Source organism: Ornithodoros turicata, chromosome 3, assembly GCF_037126465.1.
Source record: "Ornithodoros turicata isolate Travis chromosome 3, ASM3712646v1, whole genome shotgun sequence".
Lineage (NCBI taxonomy): Eukaryota > Metazoa > Arthropoda > Arachnida > Ixodida > Argasidae > Ornithodoros > Ornithodoros turicata.
In genome coordinates this window covers 11,717,259-11,733,984 of record NC_088203.1, presented here as the reverse complement: position 1 = coordinate 11,733,984, position 16,726 = coordinate 11,717,259, and the positions used below count along the sequence as shown (strand labels likewise).

Genomic DNA, 16,726 nt, shown 5'->3' with positions numbered 1-16,726 from the left:
TGAAGAATAGGCAGGACATCTGCGGACTACAAGAAGCTGGTTCAAGACCCAGACGCATCGCCTCTGCTTATATAGACTTCGCAGTTTATAATCAAGCACCGAATCGCAGTTGAAGCAGCGAAGAGAATATCGAAGGCTATCTGGCCTTAGATTAATGGGGTGTGGTGTAGTCAGGGTTAAGCGATGTCACGACCCAATTCTTCTCCGATTCCTCGCAAGGGTGATCCCCCACTGCGACCCAGCTGGCTACATGGCAGCGTGAATGACCTCTTGAGAAACGCATCTTCAACGTGCCGAGAAATAGATTGTTTGGGGATGGCCCTGTTTCTGAATGCGGCTACATGAAGCTTCAACGGGAAGTTTCATTATAAGGTGCGAGTAGTGGACGAGGCAATTAAACATGGAAGGACGGACACAACACAAGCCTCGCAACTCCCAGTTGCGAACCTCAATTGAATGATAGCCTGTTGAAGAAAAGGCACCAGCAGCGGGGTTCGAACCCACACCTTCTGATTGCCGGTGACAGATGCTACCAATTACACACCACGCCAGCTAACCATCCTGTAAGGGTTGTGCGCGCGCAGATCATCTTTGGTCGCGTGACCCGAAGGCGCTGATCTTTTTTTCTTCTTTCTTGCCGGGCTGTCTCGTCAAAATGTGCGCAGAATCCAGGCTAGAGGCCTCCTTATCGCACTGGCAGCATGTTATGGATGATTGCTAGAAGGACGCTTGCTTTTTAACCATTCTTCCGAAAACGCCGCTTTCGCATTGCAATGCGCAGTCGTCGCCGTCGAATCATTAGTCTCTCTGTGAGCATCAGGTCTGAGATAGAAGGAAGGAAGGAAGGATATTGCGCCTGTGCGAAACCAGCGCGTGAGAGGCAGGAGGGTACATAAGTCACGGCGGCTCCCGAACTGGGGCGCCAAGTGCGCGTGACAGGACGCCGTGCGGGCCCGATGACACGCCGTGTCACGACCCTCCCGCCCAGTTTACTATTCCTGAGAGCGCCACTAGGTGGCAGTAGACGGCCATAATCGTTACCACTCACGTGTGGGCCTCGCAAAATATACCGGACCTAGAGATACCAGCTGTGTTGACATGACACGTGTACAGTTTATGCGTGAAAATCCAATGGGGCATCTGGAGCTGCAGACAAACTGTCAGTGGTGCGTATACATGAGAGAGTCTGGAGAGCTGTTACGCCGCAGGACTATGACAGGACAGAGATACCACATGGCACTATGAATAGCATGGCCCTCAAGTCGACGGTCTACACGAAGAGCTCTCAGTCTTTGTGAGATCAAAGAAGCCCCTATACGTTTGTTGGCATTGGGAGGAACCCCCACTCAACGAAACCAAAGAAAGCACAAAATACGAAAACCTCTGCACACATTCATTAATTATTTACTGCACTCTACTGCAACCAACACACTGTAAGGCTCGATGACTGACCGCGCGGAACCCCTTGCAGTTTGAGAACCTCTGGCCGAGACGGTCAATTCGCGCTGTCCAGTCTTGCTCTCCCACTATTTCGCCTACACCAAGCACATTTGATTCACCGAAATCGTATCCTGCTGAGAATCCACGCTCTCTCATCTCTTTCCGCATGGACACAAGGCAGCTAGGGAAGGTCATTGCGTAATGTCATCCACGTATGACACGATATGCATCCCCTAATAACGATATCCGTCCTTGCGCCATCCTTAGAACAAGATATGCTGTCCCTGGAAGTAAATCATCGCAACATTCGAAAAAGATACCGGCAGAGATATAGAAAGCGTGTCGTGCGCCGTAATGCCGCACATTCGCCCGGACATTCATCATAAGCCGAGCGATTTTGTTGCCCGAGGCCCTCCCATCAGATGTCGTTCCCCCTTTAAGCCGCCCTATCTCAGACGAAGAAAAAACTGCTGTGACACATGTATGGCGCCATGATATATACGGACTTGACGCTCGATAAGGAGATAATAGTCCTGGCCGTCGTCGTGGTGGCAGACTGTGCCGCCATCTGGTGCACGTTGGTGTGTATTGGCATCGAGGCGGAAGACCAGTCACAAGGACTGGCTCCCATATAACTATCTCAACAAGCTATAGGACTAAAACTAGAACTAGTGTAATGCCAACTCCTACCTGTGAAATCACGTCACGTTGCCTGTGCACGTTGGTGCACATGGCGGGGAAGTATGCTAATTGTGATGTAATGATATGAGTGGAAAGGTAACATGAGAGGTAAACGAAAGATAAATGGTGGTGGTGGTGGTGGTGACGAACCGGCTTGCCGTTGTTAAAAAAAAATGCAAAACCATGACGGCGAAGGGAATGAGTGAATGAAGAAACTAGAGATGCCGTTGATGGTTACTGTTCACGTGCTGTTCTCTGGTACATTCATGCTCACAGTTTGCTAATACGACGTATGTCAGTCAGAAAGCCCAGGAACGCAGCTGCCACGCCGCCCTTTTGTGTAGGGCCCAGCAAGGGTGGTAGCGTAAGGTTAGTATATCCCAAGCGACCTGGGAGAGTGTGTCACGAGAGGTCTTTGATGAAGAGATGCGGTATGTCAGCTTCTACGTTGCTCGTAAAGCTTGATTGGTAACCTGGATGGTGCATTTTAAACTAAAGTAACGAGGTACGTGCAATGTTAAGATGCAACTGATGGAGGTAACATTCTTCCCATGCGACCTCGGATACTGTGGTCCACCATTGGGTCAATGCACCCGAGGAAGGTGTTTAGTGTTGTGATGTCCTGTAAGAACAGCCTTGTGCTAGCGGTACAAAAGTGGCGTATCTGTAGTAGATAGGCGGAGGTCGTAAAGTGGACGCCTCCTACCGCCTCGCAATGGACCTTTTTCACAGTCGTGTCGTAACCTAGCGGCTGTCCAGCGAAACATGACCGGCGCGCGCGAATATTGGCCCCATCTAATGAACATGTAGGGAACCTTCTTCGGCGCCGTCAGAGTCACAGAGCATGCGCAGAAGCGTTGTGAAAAAGGTCCATTGTGAGAACGTCTTGCACGTCTTGCTTACGTGTGAACGCTCTAGAGCGACCGGAGACTGCCAGTCGAAGATACCATCATTAGTTGCCCTGGTTGACGACGAAGTATAATCAGCACATGAAAGCCTGCGCAGGGTGCAGTAAGCGCCCGGTGATGGTGGTGGTGGTGGTGGTGGTGGTGGTGATAGGGCTTGCCGTTGTCGGCCTCACGTATGTGGGCAACGTCACGACTCACGCCCTGGGGGAATGTGCGTCCTGGGCCGACTTCTAAGGGAACTGTGCCGACATATGTCTGAAAGCGTCTGAGGAAAACCCAGGAAAAACCCCAGACAGCACAGCCGGCACCGGGATTCGAACCCGGGTTCCTCCCAGTAAGCGCCCGATTCCGCCGGGCAACGCTACACGAGCCAATGGCGGCTTTATCTTATTTGGAAGCTCTAGTGTTAGAATATAACGTGATGCAATCGTTGGACTGAAATACTGAAACATGGCAGTCGTCGGAAAAGCCAGACAGTGGCAGGAGTCGAGCCATGCACCTTTTACCCTTACCCTTCCGAAAAGCACTCGTGTTCACTTTCGTCACGTTCTCTGCAGAGCTCGGCAGTGCTGTGTGCCGTCGCAGTATATAAACAACAGCTCTTAAGTGTGACGTGCCCTGTTCCTGGCTGTTGCACATGACGTCACGTGCAGCCTTTTAGTACCTTGGAGCCACGACTCGGGAAAACATGGGGAGGCGTTACGGGCACTATACTGAGGTCCGACTGAGGCAACAGGGATGTGTTCTTAAACTATCCCCTCGTAATAGCACGCATACCAACAACTCACTGCACTCCGATGCGGCAATAGGTGTTCCCGAGTCACGTGACCAAAGGTGACGTCACCGCACAAGCCTCATTGTACATAAAAAAAGCAGGATGAGGTAAAGAATGTTTGCTCACCGATTCTCGTCTGCTGTGCGTCCCAGTTCTCCATTGCAGCGTGCAGCTGAAAAATGACAACGCAACGTCACTAAACTTTCTGAGGTCGCGCAACCACAGAAAAGATAATACTGAAGTAAAACGTTCGTTTGATTCACGTGTCGCGCTCTTGGTGGACACATCCCGCACCATGTAGTTCGTGATGTCGTGCGACTTTCTCAGTCGTCTCCGACATCCAGTATACTCACCGATGAGCACGGACCAGATGTCGCTCATGATCTCAGTTGTCTCGCGACGTAAACACCTAGTTATTAAGTATTACTAACCGATGACAATCTCATTGGAAAACACTGTCGTATCTCATTGCTTAGGCCTCAATGTTTTTTCTCCTTTCATGCGCCAGCAAAAAAAAAAAACAGCGGGAAGCATTTTTTACCGCAACGCAGAAATGCTCCGACGCTCGTGTGGCTAGGGGCACTTGACTTTATTCGCTCGGAGGCGCTCCGAGCCATGTATTCGCTATGAGTCCGAGCGCCTCAGAGTGAATAAACATAAACGCTCTATATGATTGTGAAAGAATTATACCTTGATGACCATGAGGCTGCTGACAGAGCAGATGGGTTCCACCCAGTCGAAGAGGGCCTGGTGTTCGTCGACTTGCACAGACATCAGCTTCCTGCGTGTACATCGTCAGGTAAGAGGTCGCCGAATTACGCGAAACTATGGCAGACAGAGTACAATTCAGTCTCTTAGGAGCATCTAGTTTTAATGACAAGCTGTCGTGCGGAATCTGCACTTCGTCAGGTCCTGATCAGGTCAACCGCTTTATCGATCGGGTGACCTCATGAGGTTACTACCTCCTTCGTTGGCTTGACGGCTTTATCATATGAAACTCTAGTGTTAGAATATAACATGATTATATAATAATCGTTGGACTGAAATACTCAAACATGGCAGTCGTCGGAAAAGCCAGATAGCGGCAGGAGTCGAACCGTGCACCTTTTTCCATTACCCTTACGAAAAGCACTCGTGCTCACTTTCTTCACGTTCTCTCCCACACATTTTCTCATACACACCACACAGGATGAGGCAGTGCCATCTGGTGAACATGATGGGCAGTAACTCTTCTGAGGCTGGAACACCGAAACAGGACGAAGTCAACTTCTTAAGCACCTTTAGCCTTGTGCTGTGTTGGTACGTTTGAGTATTCCAGCCTCACAACAGTCTCCAGCATGTGCAATACTTAGTCGGGTATCGCCCCTGGCGAGTAAACTCCCCAACCATTATTAAAATGAAGTTGTTGTTGTTAGTGGTGTGATGGTACATACTTGAGAGGTCTTGCGTACAAGTTGTATGCCCCCTTGAGGTCAGCGTTGTATTCCTTCTCCGAAATTGTCAGTTCTTCAAGTATTCCAAAGCGGCTATCGAATCCTGAAAAGATATTCAATAATATAGTGTATCAGGCAGACCCTCGTTTGCTTCGTTTAGGGAAAAAAAAATTTTTTCGTCTTTTTTTTTTCTTTTTTTTTTTGTTCAGGAGGGTGAGGGCCGGCTTCCTATTCATTTGTAAAAGGGCGGTAGATTTTATGAACCAGGGAATGAAACGCACTATCTTATCCAGTACTAGAGGCACCGAAAATCTCGAAATAATCCTATCACATTTAGGTCTTTTAGCAACTGTATAAATGTCTGCGTAGCTGCTGGATCAGATCAGACCGCGAGGTATTTCATGAAGTGTGCTGCCCATGCAGTCGTGCGAAAGCTGCCTGTGTAGGTGCTGTCAGTGCCATAGAAATTCTAAGCCGAGAGAGAGAAACGGGGAAAGCAAAGGCTTCTTAAACAGGCAAGAGCTGGGGCTAGAGCACTGCACGGGCCCGGGCCCCCGACCCGGCCCGCGGGCCGGGCTGGGCTTGTTATTGGCTGTGTGCTCCGGGCCGGGCCGAGCCCGGGCCGACAAAATACGCCAGCACCACTGGCCGGGCCGGGCCCGGGCCGTGAAAATACGCCACCACCGCGGGCCGGGCCGGGCCCGGGCCGACAAATATGTTCCCGAGAGTCAGGCCCGGCCGGGCCACGCAGCTAATTCCACACATTGGAGATGCATTAGTTCATATCATCATGCGCTTGCGTCATTCCTGTGCATATTTTGCAAAGACAAGCAAAGGGTACTGCATTATGCATATGATTCGACCCTCTAGAACATTCTCCAAGCCACTTTACATTGCTCCTCACTCCTCACATATTTCACAATCACTTTGGCAAAGCTTGGTGAGAGGGATAGGGACTGGGAGAAGCAGTTTGTCGACAGCATGCTCTATCTCCGCAAAATCTTGACAGTGTAACGATAACGCCCCGTGCGTTCTGGATTTAATTTGGTCTCGTGCGGTTACGGTGTTAAACCGCCATCACTTGTATGTTTGTCTTCTCTCCTTATAAATTTACTTATAAATTTGTTTGATAATCGCCAGAAACGCGTACGTCGCGGCTGGAAATACTTGGCCGGGATCTACTCGCCGGGTCACCGGGCCGGGCCGGGCCGGGCTCTATTTGCTTAGACGCCGGGCCGGGCCGGGCTCTAGTCACTGGGTCACCGGGCCGCATAAAAATATGAAGGTCCGGGCCCGGGTCGGGCCGGGCCATTTTTCGATGCGCCCGGGCCGGGTCGGACCCGGAAAAGTCGGCCCGTGCAGTGCTCTAGCTGGGGCCACCATGATAGGTATACGGCCACGACCTTTTAGCGCAGCCTCAGAATTCCTGGCATCCAATCCGATCCAAGTCGTGTCCTTTTCTTCCCTCTGGGCTCCATGTGTGAAGTGCGTTTGTCTTGTCTGCTGTCATCCAGGGCAGGCGAGACAAATTACGGGATGGGTCATGTCTCCCCCCCCCCCCCCTCACGTCTCGATAACATACTCTAAGTATTTCATCTTTATATGATTACGACGGGCCTTGGGTCGTGCGGGCATACCTCGCCTGAACTCACTCATGAGTATGCTCATTCATGCTCAATGTGGCGAATGAGTTGAGCATGGATGAGCAAAGGGAGAGCTGAGCGGGAAGATGAGCATGATTGAGCAAACAGTGGACTGAGCAAGAAGTGAGTGAGCGTGATTGAGCAAACAAGGAGCTGAGCTGGAGATGAATGAGCATGAATGAGCAGGAGTTTCAAGTGCTGACCTCTGCGTGCGTGCACCTGAAGAGGTCCGGACCCCAGGGCGCCATCCCCGCCTGCCTGCACCTCCCTCCCCCTTTCTCTCTCGCCGGCACTGCTGTCATCGGATGTGCCCCGGTGGCTTCATATCATATTCCCGAAGAAAGGGATATTGAACCGTGCAAAACCTGCTCCTGCGACATCTGAGAACGCCTGTGAGAGATAGTGTGGCGCCGTCCGTAGCACGTTAATGGTCATATCTGTCAATGGTACATCATCATCATTATCATCAGCTGTCGGGATGTTCCTTTTCCCCACTTTCGTTTCTAGGGATCATGATAATTATTTGATCGGCGCTGATGTCTTCTGGAGGAGTACTGTCCCGGATGCGATCTCTGTGTCCTCAACAGACATGCATGCTCTGCAGCTCAGTATATTCGAGAGTGGTTCAGTAGGTAACCTTAAATAATTTATAGCTGAACAATGAAAGTGAATACTCTGGGAGGGCAACATGTATCATTTTTGGACGGGTAGTCCTCGTCGTTTTTAGGGCAGGTGTCATCGTTTGGGAAGGCCCTGTGCTCCAGTAGAGAACACGTCTTCAGGGCAGGTGCGAAGACATTCATGCGCTTCTTCTTTCAAGCCTTCGTCAGGTGCAAATTTTAAGTCGCGAAGATCCTTCAGACGGCCAAAGATATGTGGTAGTCCGATGTCGCAAGCTCAGGCGAATATGGAGCACGTTGAAGGCAATCAAATCGAAGACCGCAAATAGTTGAAGACGCCATACGAGTCGTCTGCTGGCGGACAGCGTCATGTTGGAGAAGAACCCGCTTGCTGGTCCACGGCGTTTTAATCTTATAGCCGTGGCTTCAGATGTGACAAGCACACCACAATATGTCGTGGCGTTCACTCGAAAGCTCCGCACATGGCACTCCGTATTTTACGTCCCTCGCGGAAAACGGCGTGCCTGAGCAACGTGTTCCTTGCCACCACGTCGCTGGCGTCCTCGGCCGGGTTCGAACCCGTAACATTGGGATCAGCAGGCGAACACGCTACCAAATGAGCCACCGAGGCCCAGTCTTGACGAGTGCAGCGCCACCAGTTTTGGTCGTTACAGCAGTGTGCGGGCGGCCACGTCCTGGTAAAACGAGCGTCTCACCTCTACCAAACTTGCGCGCCCTTTCAACTTGTTGTAGTGATATGCAGATATTACCATATTGTTCATTCAAAAGATGTCGGATGTAGATATATGGGTTTAACGCCTTCACTGATAAGAAAACGGATGACCGACCGTTGCACCTCCCTGGTGTAAACCCGAAGCGGGAAAGCCATTTCTAATCAGTTGTCGCGTGCTTGCACGTGCTACGCGGAGATCGCAAAACACAACATACAGAGCACAAGACCTGCATGCACTACCACCCGCTGCAAGAATATTAAGTACGTGACAGTGTTCGGAACTTTCACTCAAGTTTTAAGGCTATTTATTGAACCACCGTCGTAAACTCTGCAGCCATTTAACTTTTCGGCAAGGTGGTTTAGAAGGTGGTTCGGCAACTAGTCATTCCCCTTCTCCAAAACCTTGTCAATGCTGTCCACAACTGCTGTTACAATTCGTTCCTTTGAACATCGCGGTTTTGCGTAAGTTATCATAGAAATGCAAATATTGCGTCGGTTACCACGTTGCCACATGCGAAAGCGCTGCCCTCTTTTGCCGCCCGGCGTCGTTTCTTTGAAAACCATCTACGCCATCTACCTTACGTACACACGACGGTGCCGCCATCTACCGGTCGGCGCTCGAGGTCTGTTGCTCCTCTGAACGGATCGGGGTCAACGAAGTGGGGCGCGAGCGAACGCGTGTAACGCTTTCTTTTACAAATGTTCGCAGTGTATAACGCGGATTCAGCTAGATGACACAAGATGGCGATGCTTGCTGAAGAAATGAAAGATGCCGACGTCACAAGCGCATACTCGTCACAACTATCTCATTGGTAGTAACAGGGTAAGCGGTATAGGTTGATAACACCCGTCACGTCGGGACTGGGAGGTACCCGGGTTCGAATCCTGGTGCTGTTTGGAGCTTTTCCTCGTGTTTCCTCAAACACTCTCAGACATTGTCGGCACAGTTCCCTTAGAAGACGGCCCAGGACGCACATTGCCCCAGAGCGTTAGTCGTGACGTTGCCCACCTCTGCGAGGCCGACAACGGCGAGCTGTTTCAGAAGCAGCAGCACCACCACCACCTTGATACCACCCCCCCCCCTCAATAAGACAGATCGACAACCCAGTAAACCATTAATATGCCCAGGACATCCCTACATGGTCGCTAACGTCCTGAATATCCGGATATCCATGCGATACTCATGGGACGTCCCAGAACGACATTCGCGTTTCGGTTTTACTCGGTGAATGTCTGATGTTGCAGATACGTCTGCAGGATATCGCGCTTTGGATGTTTGGAAGGAAGAAGTAGCCTGCAGATCTCAGAGATATCCATGGATTGAACGTCACAGGAATGTCGCCAGGACGTCGTTTGGAGATATACGGATAAATTTGTGACGTTTGTGACATCTTGTTCCGACAGCAACTTTTTTCTTGTGCTGAGAGCAAGATAAAACTAGCCATGGGGGTAAAATACTAGTAAAATCGTTATGTATTTCTATCGTCGGCGTGCTGCTGCCCTTTCAAAACACTTGTCTGTGTGCAACACTCGTCACAGAACAGAGGAATTCGATCACTTTTACAGCTCCGCCAAGCAAATAATCACATCATAGACAATAGCTTGAATCGAAAACATGGTATTTGACATGAAGGCATGTTAGAAACGCTATCGGGTATACCTTGACACTGCAGATAGACATGTTATTTGCAAAGTCGTACCCCCTCACCGTTGCAAATGTTTCACGCCCCAATACACTTCACGAATGTGCCATCAACATATGCTCTATACATTTGCTCCGGTCTTCCTTCAGATGAGATATGCTCTGGTCTCCCTTCAAATCCGCGTATTGATCTTTCGCCTTTAGGGCCAGGATCTTTCGCGGTGGAGGGAGGCGAAAGGGAGCCGGTCCTTCATATTTGGAGAAGGGCCCGTTAATAACGTGGTCCGCCCCTGGGTGGGCCGTGTCTTTGAACGCGCGGCCGATAACAAGGTCGTCGGGGCAGTACTGCTTGCGGTGCTGTTCCGGGAAGATTTTTTCTTGATCTTTCAGATGAGGCCAAAAGGGAGCCTGCTCTTCTAGGGTGAGAGCACCTTGGTTAACGCGGTCTGCTTTGGTTGATCGTGTTGCCGTCGCGGGGCAGTATTGCTTGCAGTACTGTTCCTGGAAAGGTTTTCCTTGATGTATTGTGGGATATTCAATTGGTTTCCGCCCCGGTTACCCTACTGCCCAATTAGGGGTTGGGGTTGGGGTATGGCACCGTTCCGTACAGAGCTCATCAAACCTTGACACAATCTCAGGGATTTAACCACATCCTGGGAATATCCAATGTGGTGATATCTGTGCGACGTTACTGGAGTGTGGGACAAATTAAGTCTCATGGACGTACATGTGACGTCTACAGACTCTCTGAAATAAGCCCTGGGATATCCAAATATCTTTTTCACAATATTGCACGGACATCGCCCGGATGTTTGTGGTTACTGGGAACACATAAAAGAAGAGAAAGTATTCAGGATTCGGGCTATTTACTTCCACTTTTACACCAATTACAAGGACAATCTGAAGAAATACACAGATTACACGGAGTTGAATAAAGTACGTCAGTCATTACTTTTCGTAGATGCTGACCTTCCCTGAGAATTTTGCTTCTCTACTTACTTTTGCTATGTACGTTTTTATAGACAAAAGTGTACCTCCTCTGTTCCACGTCCCTCTCGTGCTCATCCTATGCAACAGGAACGTGTGCACCTGCGTGCTACAGACCTGCCGTTTATGTTGCGTGTGCCTGTGGAACCATCAAGTATTTTTTTTAGAGTATGAACTGCCATTTCTTAGTTACCATGCTCAAACGATGCTGAAAGTTTCGACTGTTATGCCACAGTAATGGAAACCTTAATTATTTTCTTTGTTTCAGCTTGCCATTGAAAAGAGGTACGTTTCATGCTCCCAATTATTATTATCGTGCTCGTTGTCTCGCGAATTATCGTCGTCTCACGAATGATTGTCATTATCATGATATAGTGCTTCACCTATCAGTTGTCCACGCCATATGTCTGAAGTGCTATACTAAGATAACGTAAGTTTCCTCCTCACTCTTCATGTCAATTTTTTAACATTTATCTGCTACTGCCACAAGGCAATATTCCGTTAGGGGTAGTCCCTGCAGACCCTTACCAAGTCACCTGTTCAAGAAAAAGGACCCAGTTCCTCAAGTCCTACCTTTTTCAATCTCTCCCTTTTTCCTACCTCTCTTCCAAGGGCATAGGAAATCGCTTCCAATTTTCCCCTCTCTGCACCACCACCTGTTATGCTGATATACCTCTATCACGTCACTATTGTACAGGCGACAACAAGCTTATAAGCGTATTCTTATATATATCAGTATACTTTTTTTTTTGTCGTGTCATATGATAAGAACACGCACAACGATGCAGTGATGCAAAAACTGTGGTGCGTACCAGTGCGGGAGCGTATCCCATAGTTCTTGCGGTCTTCCAGCAGGATCTCCTGGCCTACAAGAAGAGCAGTACAGGCGTCAGGATCAACGGGAGCGCCAGAAGCGGCAAGCCGGATACGAGGCTGGAATATGCTCCAATTCTCCACCAGGGGCGCCACTAGCTGCTGGATCTGAACGTGTCCTTCTCCCGTAACCTGAAAAGGCCAAATACAAAAACTATACCAATCACGCGCCGGCACAGGAAAAGTTATGTGGTACAACTGTAAAGGTCACTGTAGTATGCCACACTGTATCCCGAGTTGCTTTCGCGTCATTGAAACTCAGATCGTACACCATCATCACTGTGTCTGCAAACGTAATAGTTTTAGCAGGACACACGTCACGTCGACGTATGTGTTGACGCGTTGAATACCGTCGATGCAAATATGACAACGACAGCCGTTAGGGGCTCAATTTCGTGAAGGTCCCGTTCTGTACGTCGCATCTCCAAAAACCCTGTGAGATGAAGCGAAGAAACGTGAAACGATATAAACAGATATGACGAGATATTTTTCAACGACAGACTGTTATCTCGTTCCTCGTTGGTCGCTTGCAACCCCGATGACTCCGACAGAGTGGTAAACGGAGACACTGCCATCCTAAGGCACATTGGATTTGACAAAGAAGGTCTACCGATGCGCGTGTGGTTTCACTTCGAAAGAGACGCCACGGGCACATAAAGAGCCCTATCACCGTCGGTGGCTTGATGGCACTGTAACTTACATCATGTCTGCCAGTTTTTTGCTGATGTAACGCCGCCCACTAATTACTGTTTTCCACATCCACTATTCTTTCCGTGGCCTGAAGCAGAACACACGAACCACGATCACGTGATCACGCACCATTTAACTGTCAATTCAACTCGTGCAACATCAAACTCGCCCACGAGAAACAATACAAAAGACGCTCCCTCAGAAATTATTGCGGTAGACGCTTCAAAACCACGCGCGTCGCCACCTTCGCACGACATTTACTAATGGACGCAACATTACTCACTTTCGCTTCCAAAAGGAGCGATCTTTCCGCTCCACCCAGCAATTTCTATCGAAACAAAAAAACAGCACTACTCCTTCCGTGATCAGGCAACCCACATCGAACCATTATCATCGCGCACCACCAACGCCTTCCTCAGCGTCCTTAGCAATTTCCTCCAGGACGCTTGTCAACCTTCCGCACGCGCTGAGGGAAAAGTCTCAAAATTACCCCACGAGTTTCTTTAACAACTTAGGACAGATGCTATAAACTGCGTGACTAGCGTACATCCTCGTCGACAAGGACGGGTGTGGACCACACCCATGAGGATCTGTTGCCTTCCGCACGACCTTCACATTGACCGCCGTCATATAACTTTCGCTTTCGACGGAACGTCCTTGCCAGGTGTGCATTAGAATAAAAAATCGTTCAAGGCGGGTGTGCGCTTTGCTATACGTTGTGCAGTGCATCTTCGATTGGTCGTTCTGGTGATTAGTTGCGATATCTACAGCAGCGTTATCTTGGAACCATTAGTGGAATGCAGTTGGGGCATCATCTTTAGAGACACTTGTTCGACGCGTATCTATAATTGTAGTGTCGTTTCAGATTTAGCTCGTATAATGGCTTGCAGCCGTATGAGGGCTTCGCGCATGTACCGGATTGCATAGAGATCGTCGATAATTAGGCGTCGCTGCTTAAGCTGTGCATGCTTGAGATACTGCAGAGGGTGATGCGGTGCCCGATATATCAAACGCGTGGCCTTTTCTCTTTCTCTGTTAGAGGACGCATTTTATTACACGGTTACCACCATTTTATTACAACCGTTTCCAATTGCCGTCTGATGCCCCCCCCCCCCCCCTCCCCATCCCGAGCAACTCCGATTGCTGCCCTGTGGCTTCTTTTGAACGGGGGCCGAAAGAAGCGCGTGAAGCGAAGCAGCTTGAATCTTCTCTTCATAAATAGATTCGAGCGTGAGTCTGTGGTGTATCAACATAAATGCCGGTTCGTAACCCGTTTATTTCTGATTCATTAACCTCCTCCGAGCCAGAGAGTCGCACATATATAACAATATTTCAGGGTCAGAAATATGTCACTTTTTCCTCGGCACCACTGACGAGGTTCCAGTAGACATTCTTTTGCAGAAAATTCACGTAACATGAAAAACGGTTAGGAGCAACTAAGATTTATTTGAACAAGAACTTTCGTGCAAGAAACTGCACTTCTTCAGAAAATTCAGGAAGAAAGATATGTCATTTTAAGGAGAAGTCACCTTTCGTGGCCTGCATTCGTTGACTCCAGGGAATGGTGTTTATACGAATGCTTGAGTCAGAGAGAGCAAAGCGTGTCAAAGTGAACCGGTAAGATTCAAACCCGAGGTGGAAGCTACGGTAATATCCCTGAGACACGGGCGCTTTCTACTACCGTTGACACAATAGCAGCTGACGTCAACAACAGTTGGGTGTTTTGTTAGACGACAGAAGCAACTGTCATCGACCTTTCTCACGACAGTTGACTTCACCTGAGACCGACAATCTCAGTTATACTGACTACCAGTGAGATGATCGTGAGAGATGCATTCATCATGCATTTCTTGTTCGTGTGGATTGACGCATCTATGTCCTGGCTTTCATGTGGCTTTAGTTTCGTTCTTTTGGACGCAAGGAGTAAAAAAATGCCCCCAAAATGCACGACTTATTATTATTAGTCGAATATACATATATACTCATATATCAAATTAGTCGTGCAAGGCAAAGCGGACTACCGTTCTGTTCAACGGACATAAGGCTGAACCTGTCGTTCACTTCGTCGGTAGTTAAGAGTACCCCTTCACATCGAAGTGTTCAACAGGAGAGGAATAACTGCATAAACGTAACTGCGACTTCGACTATCAGGAAATAAGGAAATGTAGTTGACAGATCAACAAGCTTCCTCTTAGAGTGCATGATTTTAATCCACGCATATTTCATTCTGTTGCTTTCTTTTCTTTTTCTTTTTTTTTTAAGAGAGAGAGAGAGCTGTACAGTGGAATCTATGCATACTCGTCCATCAGCCTCATAGTTTCTTCCACACGTCACACCTTCAAAAATGCATGTCCCCCCTTCAGTCAATAGCATTAAGCGCACAGTACAGTGCTCCAGTTGCAGGTCGCCAACGCGACCATTCACCATAAGGGGACCCAAAGAGTTCACGTAAGTAGTCCGCGTAAAGTAGTTCACGCAAAAAGTGTCGGCAACGAGTCGCGCCTACGCAAATAATTCCGAACCCTTTCGTTGTACTCCAGTTTCCTGCAAGGATTCCACGAGGAGCCCTAATTACTCTAATTATCCTCAGAGGCGTCGTACTCCTGTGCTACATTACGTATTCCCCTTGAGCGCGCAGGTTACAAGTGTTGTTCTCAGAAGTGCGAACGCAACACGCCCAAGTCTCCCGGTGGAGACTGCGGGGTGTCTGCCTAGGAAAGCATCCGTAACGCCACTACAGTTAGAAGTGGGACACATAACGTATTTTTATTAGTAGTAGTAGTATTGTCCGCAGCAAAGGCCCCCAGAGCACCGCATACAGAACAACACACAACGGCAGCTGTCCTGCCCTATGCAGATATTTATTCCTACATTCACTAGTCAAAGGTAACGGGAACACATGCCGCCGTCCATGGGTCAACGAAGTTTACGCAGCTTGCCAAAAAGCTAATGAAGTAATTATACATGCTGACGCTAGGAATGGCCACATGCTCAACAGAGGAAAGTACTCTGTTCCTGTGGATTAATAATGTAAAAATACTACTTGTCAGAAAATAATCTCGTCCTGCATCAATAACGCCCTCTAAGTCTTTTCCCCTAATGAATTCTGATGAGCTCCTGGAAAGTGGAGGGAGCAAATAAGTTAGCGGACCTCCCCTTTCCATTATTCTTTCCCTCGCACTTTCTTCTCCCCCGACCAACGTGCCGCAATACAGTCTAGACAAGGCAGACCGCTCGTCTGCCCAGCGTCCCCCATTCATGGAAAACGCGTCTCTCTCTCTAGATATCAAGCACTTTTGTATTTTCCTCAACAGCTTACAAATGTGCTTAAAGCCCGCAATTGAGAAGAACCTAGTATTCTCCTAAACAAACGCTCGCTTCCCGACACAAACCTTCGTATACAAAGTACCCTCGAATTTGTCGTCCATTAGATTTTACCCTCAAAAGAAAGGAGCCTGCACTTACTCTTCAATTACTCCCAAATTAAATGAGATCTACCTAGCTGTCCTTGGTGAAGTTTTGTCTGATTGGTCCATGAACAACACAGGTCCCTTCCTTCGACCCTACGCATATGACGTCCTTGTTATAACCCCCACTGCTTCTAGTCAGGACAATGTTCGTTCTTCCGTTCAGTCTGAATATCCTGAATTTTCTTTCACCTCTGAGCTCCCATCTAGGAACCCACGACGTCGCCAGCGACCGGTGTGCAAACCCGAAGGCTGTCATGAGCCACCTGGAGGTCCGCGCGAGCCTCACACTCGCTCCTACTCAGCATGTACAGAAGACGGCCTAGTGTGCGAAAGACCCAGTTCTGCCCACCAGATGCAAGGCCTTCGTCTTCTTGCGGACTTCTTGCGCTCCACCGGTCTTGCGACGGACCTTTGAAAGTGCTCTCCCCATCATCATTCCCTCATCCGTGTCCAATGTGCACGCCCACCTCATCATCATCCAATGTGTGTGTGTGTGTGTCAACGTCATTGAGTCGTTCTATCAGGGTGGAAGGTCCCTCCTCCGTTTTAGTTCTATGCAGGTATATCCAACGCTCTGCGCAGGGAAGGCTGGTCAAAGCAGGGGTCGGAACTGCTCCATCGTCATCTCAGATGTATCTGTATATTGTCGCCAAGTAAGAGAACTACCTCACGTGGCACACCCCTTCACGCAGAGAGAAAGTCTATCTCACATACCGAATAAAAACACGCAATCAGGAAATTAGTTTCCGTCACGTTATGTGCGAGTTAATCAGTCTCGTAGTTAGTCACCAACTGCCACCGTTGACGTTCAGAAACAAGCACGTAGATATT

At 48.9% G+C, this 16,726-nt stretch overlaps 1 protein-coding gene and 1 long non-coding RNA gene across 2 annotated transcripts in view; one reads left to right on the top strand and one right to left on the bottom strand.

Moving 5' to 3' along the window:
- LOC135388088 (uncharacterized) overlaps positions 1–11,902 on the top strand; it is a 29,708-nt gene extending 17,806 nt beyond the window's left edge. The window contains exons 3-4 of the long non-coding RNA XR_010421284.1: positions 11,131–11,147; positions 11,718–11,902. This is a non-coding gene — a long non-coding RNA (uncharacterized LOC135388088). The remainder of the gene's footprint in view (positions 1–11,130; positions 11,148–11,717) is intronic.
- LOC135388087 (uncharacterized) overlaps positions 1–16,726 on the bottom strand; it is a 333,326-nt gene that overhangs the window by 254,352 nt on the left and 62,248 nt on the right. The window contains exons 2-5 of the mRNA XM_064617399.1: positions 11,675–11,867; positions 5,238–5,340; positions 4,495–4,585; positions 3,931–3,976 (exon numbers count right to left, since the gene is read on the bottom strand). Coding sequence (XP_064473469.1) covers positions 3,931–3,976; positions 4,495–4,585; positions 5,238–5,340; positions 11,675–11,867 — 433 coding nt within the window. The remainder of the gene's footprint in view (positions 1–3,930; positions 3,977–4,494; positions 4,586–5,237; positions 5,341–11,674; positions 11,868–16,726) is intronic.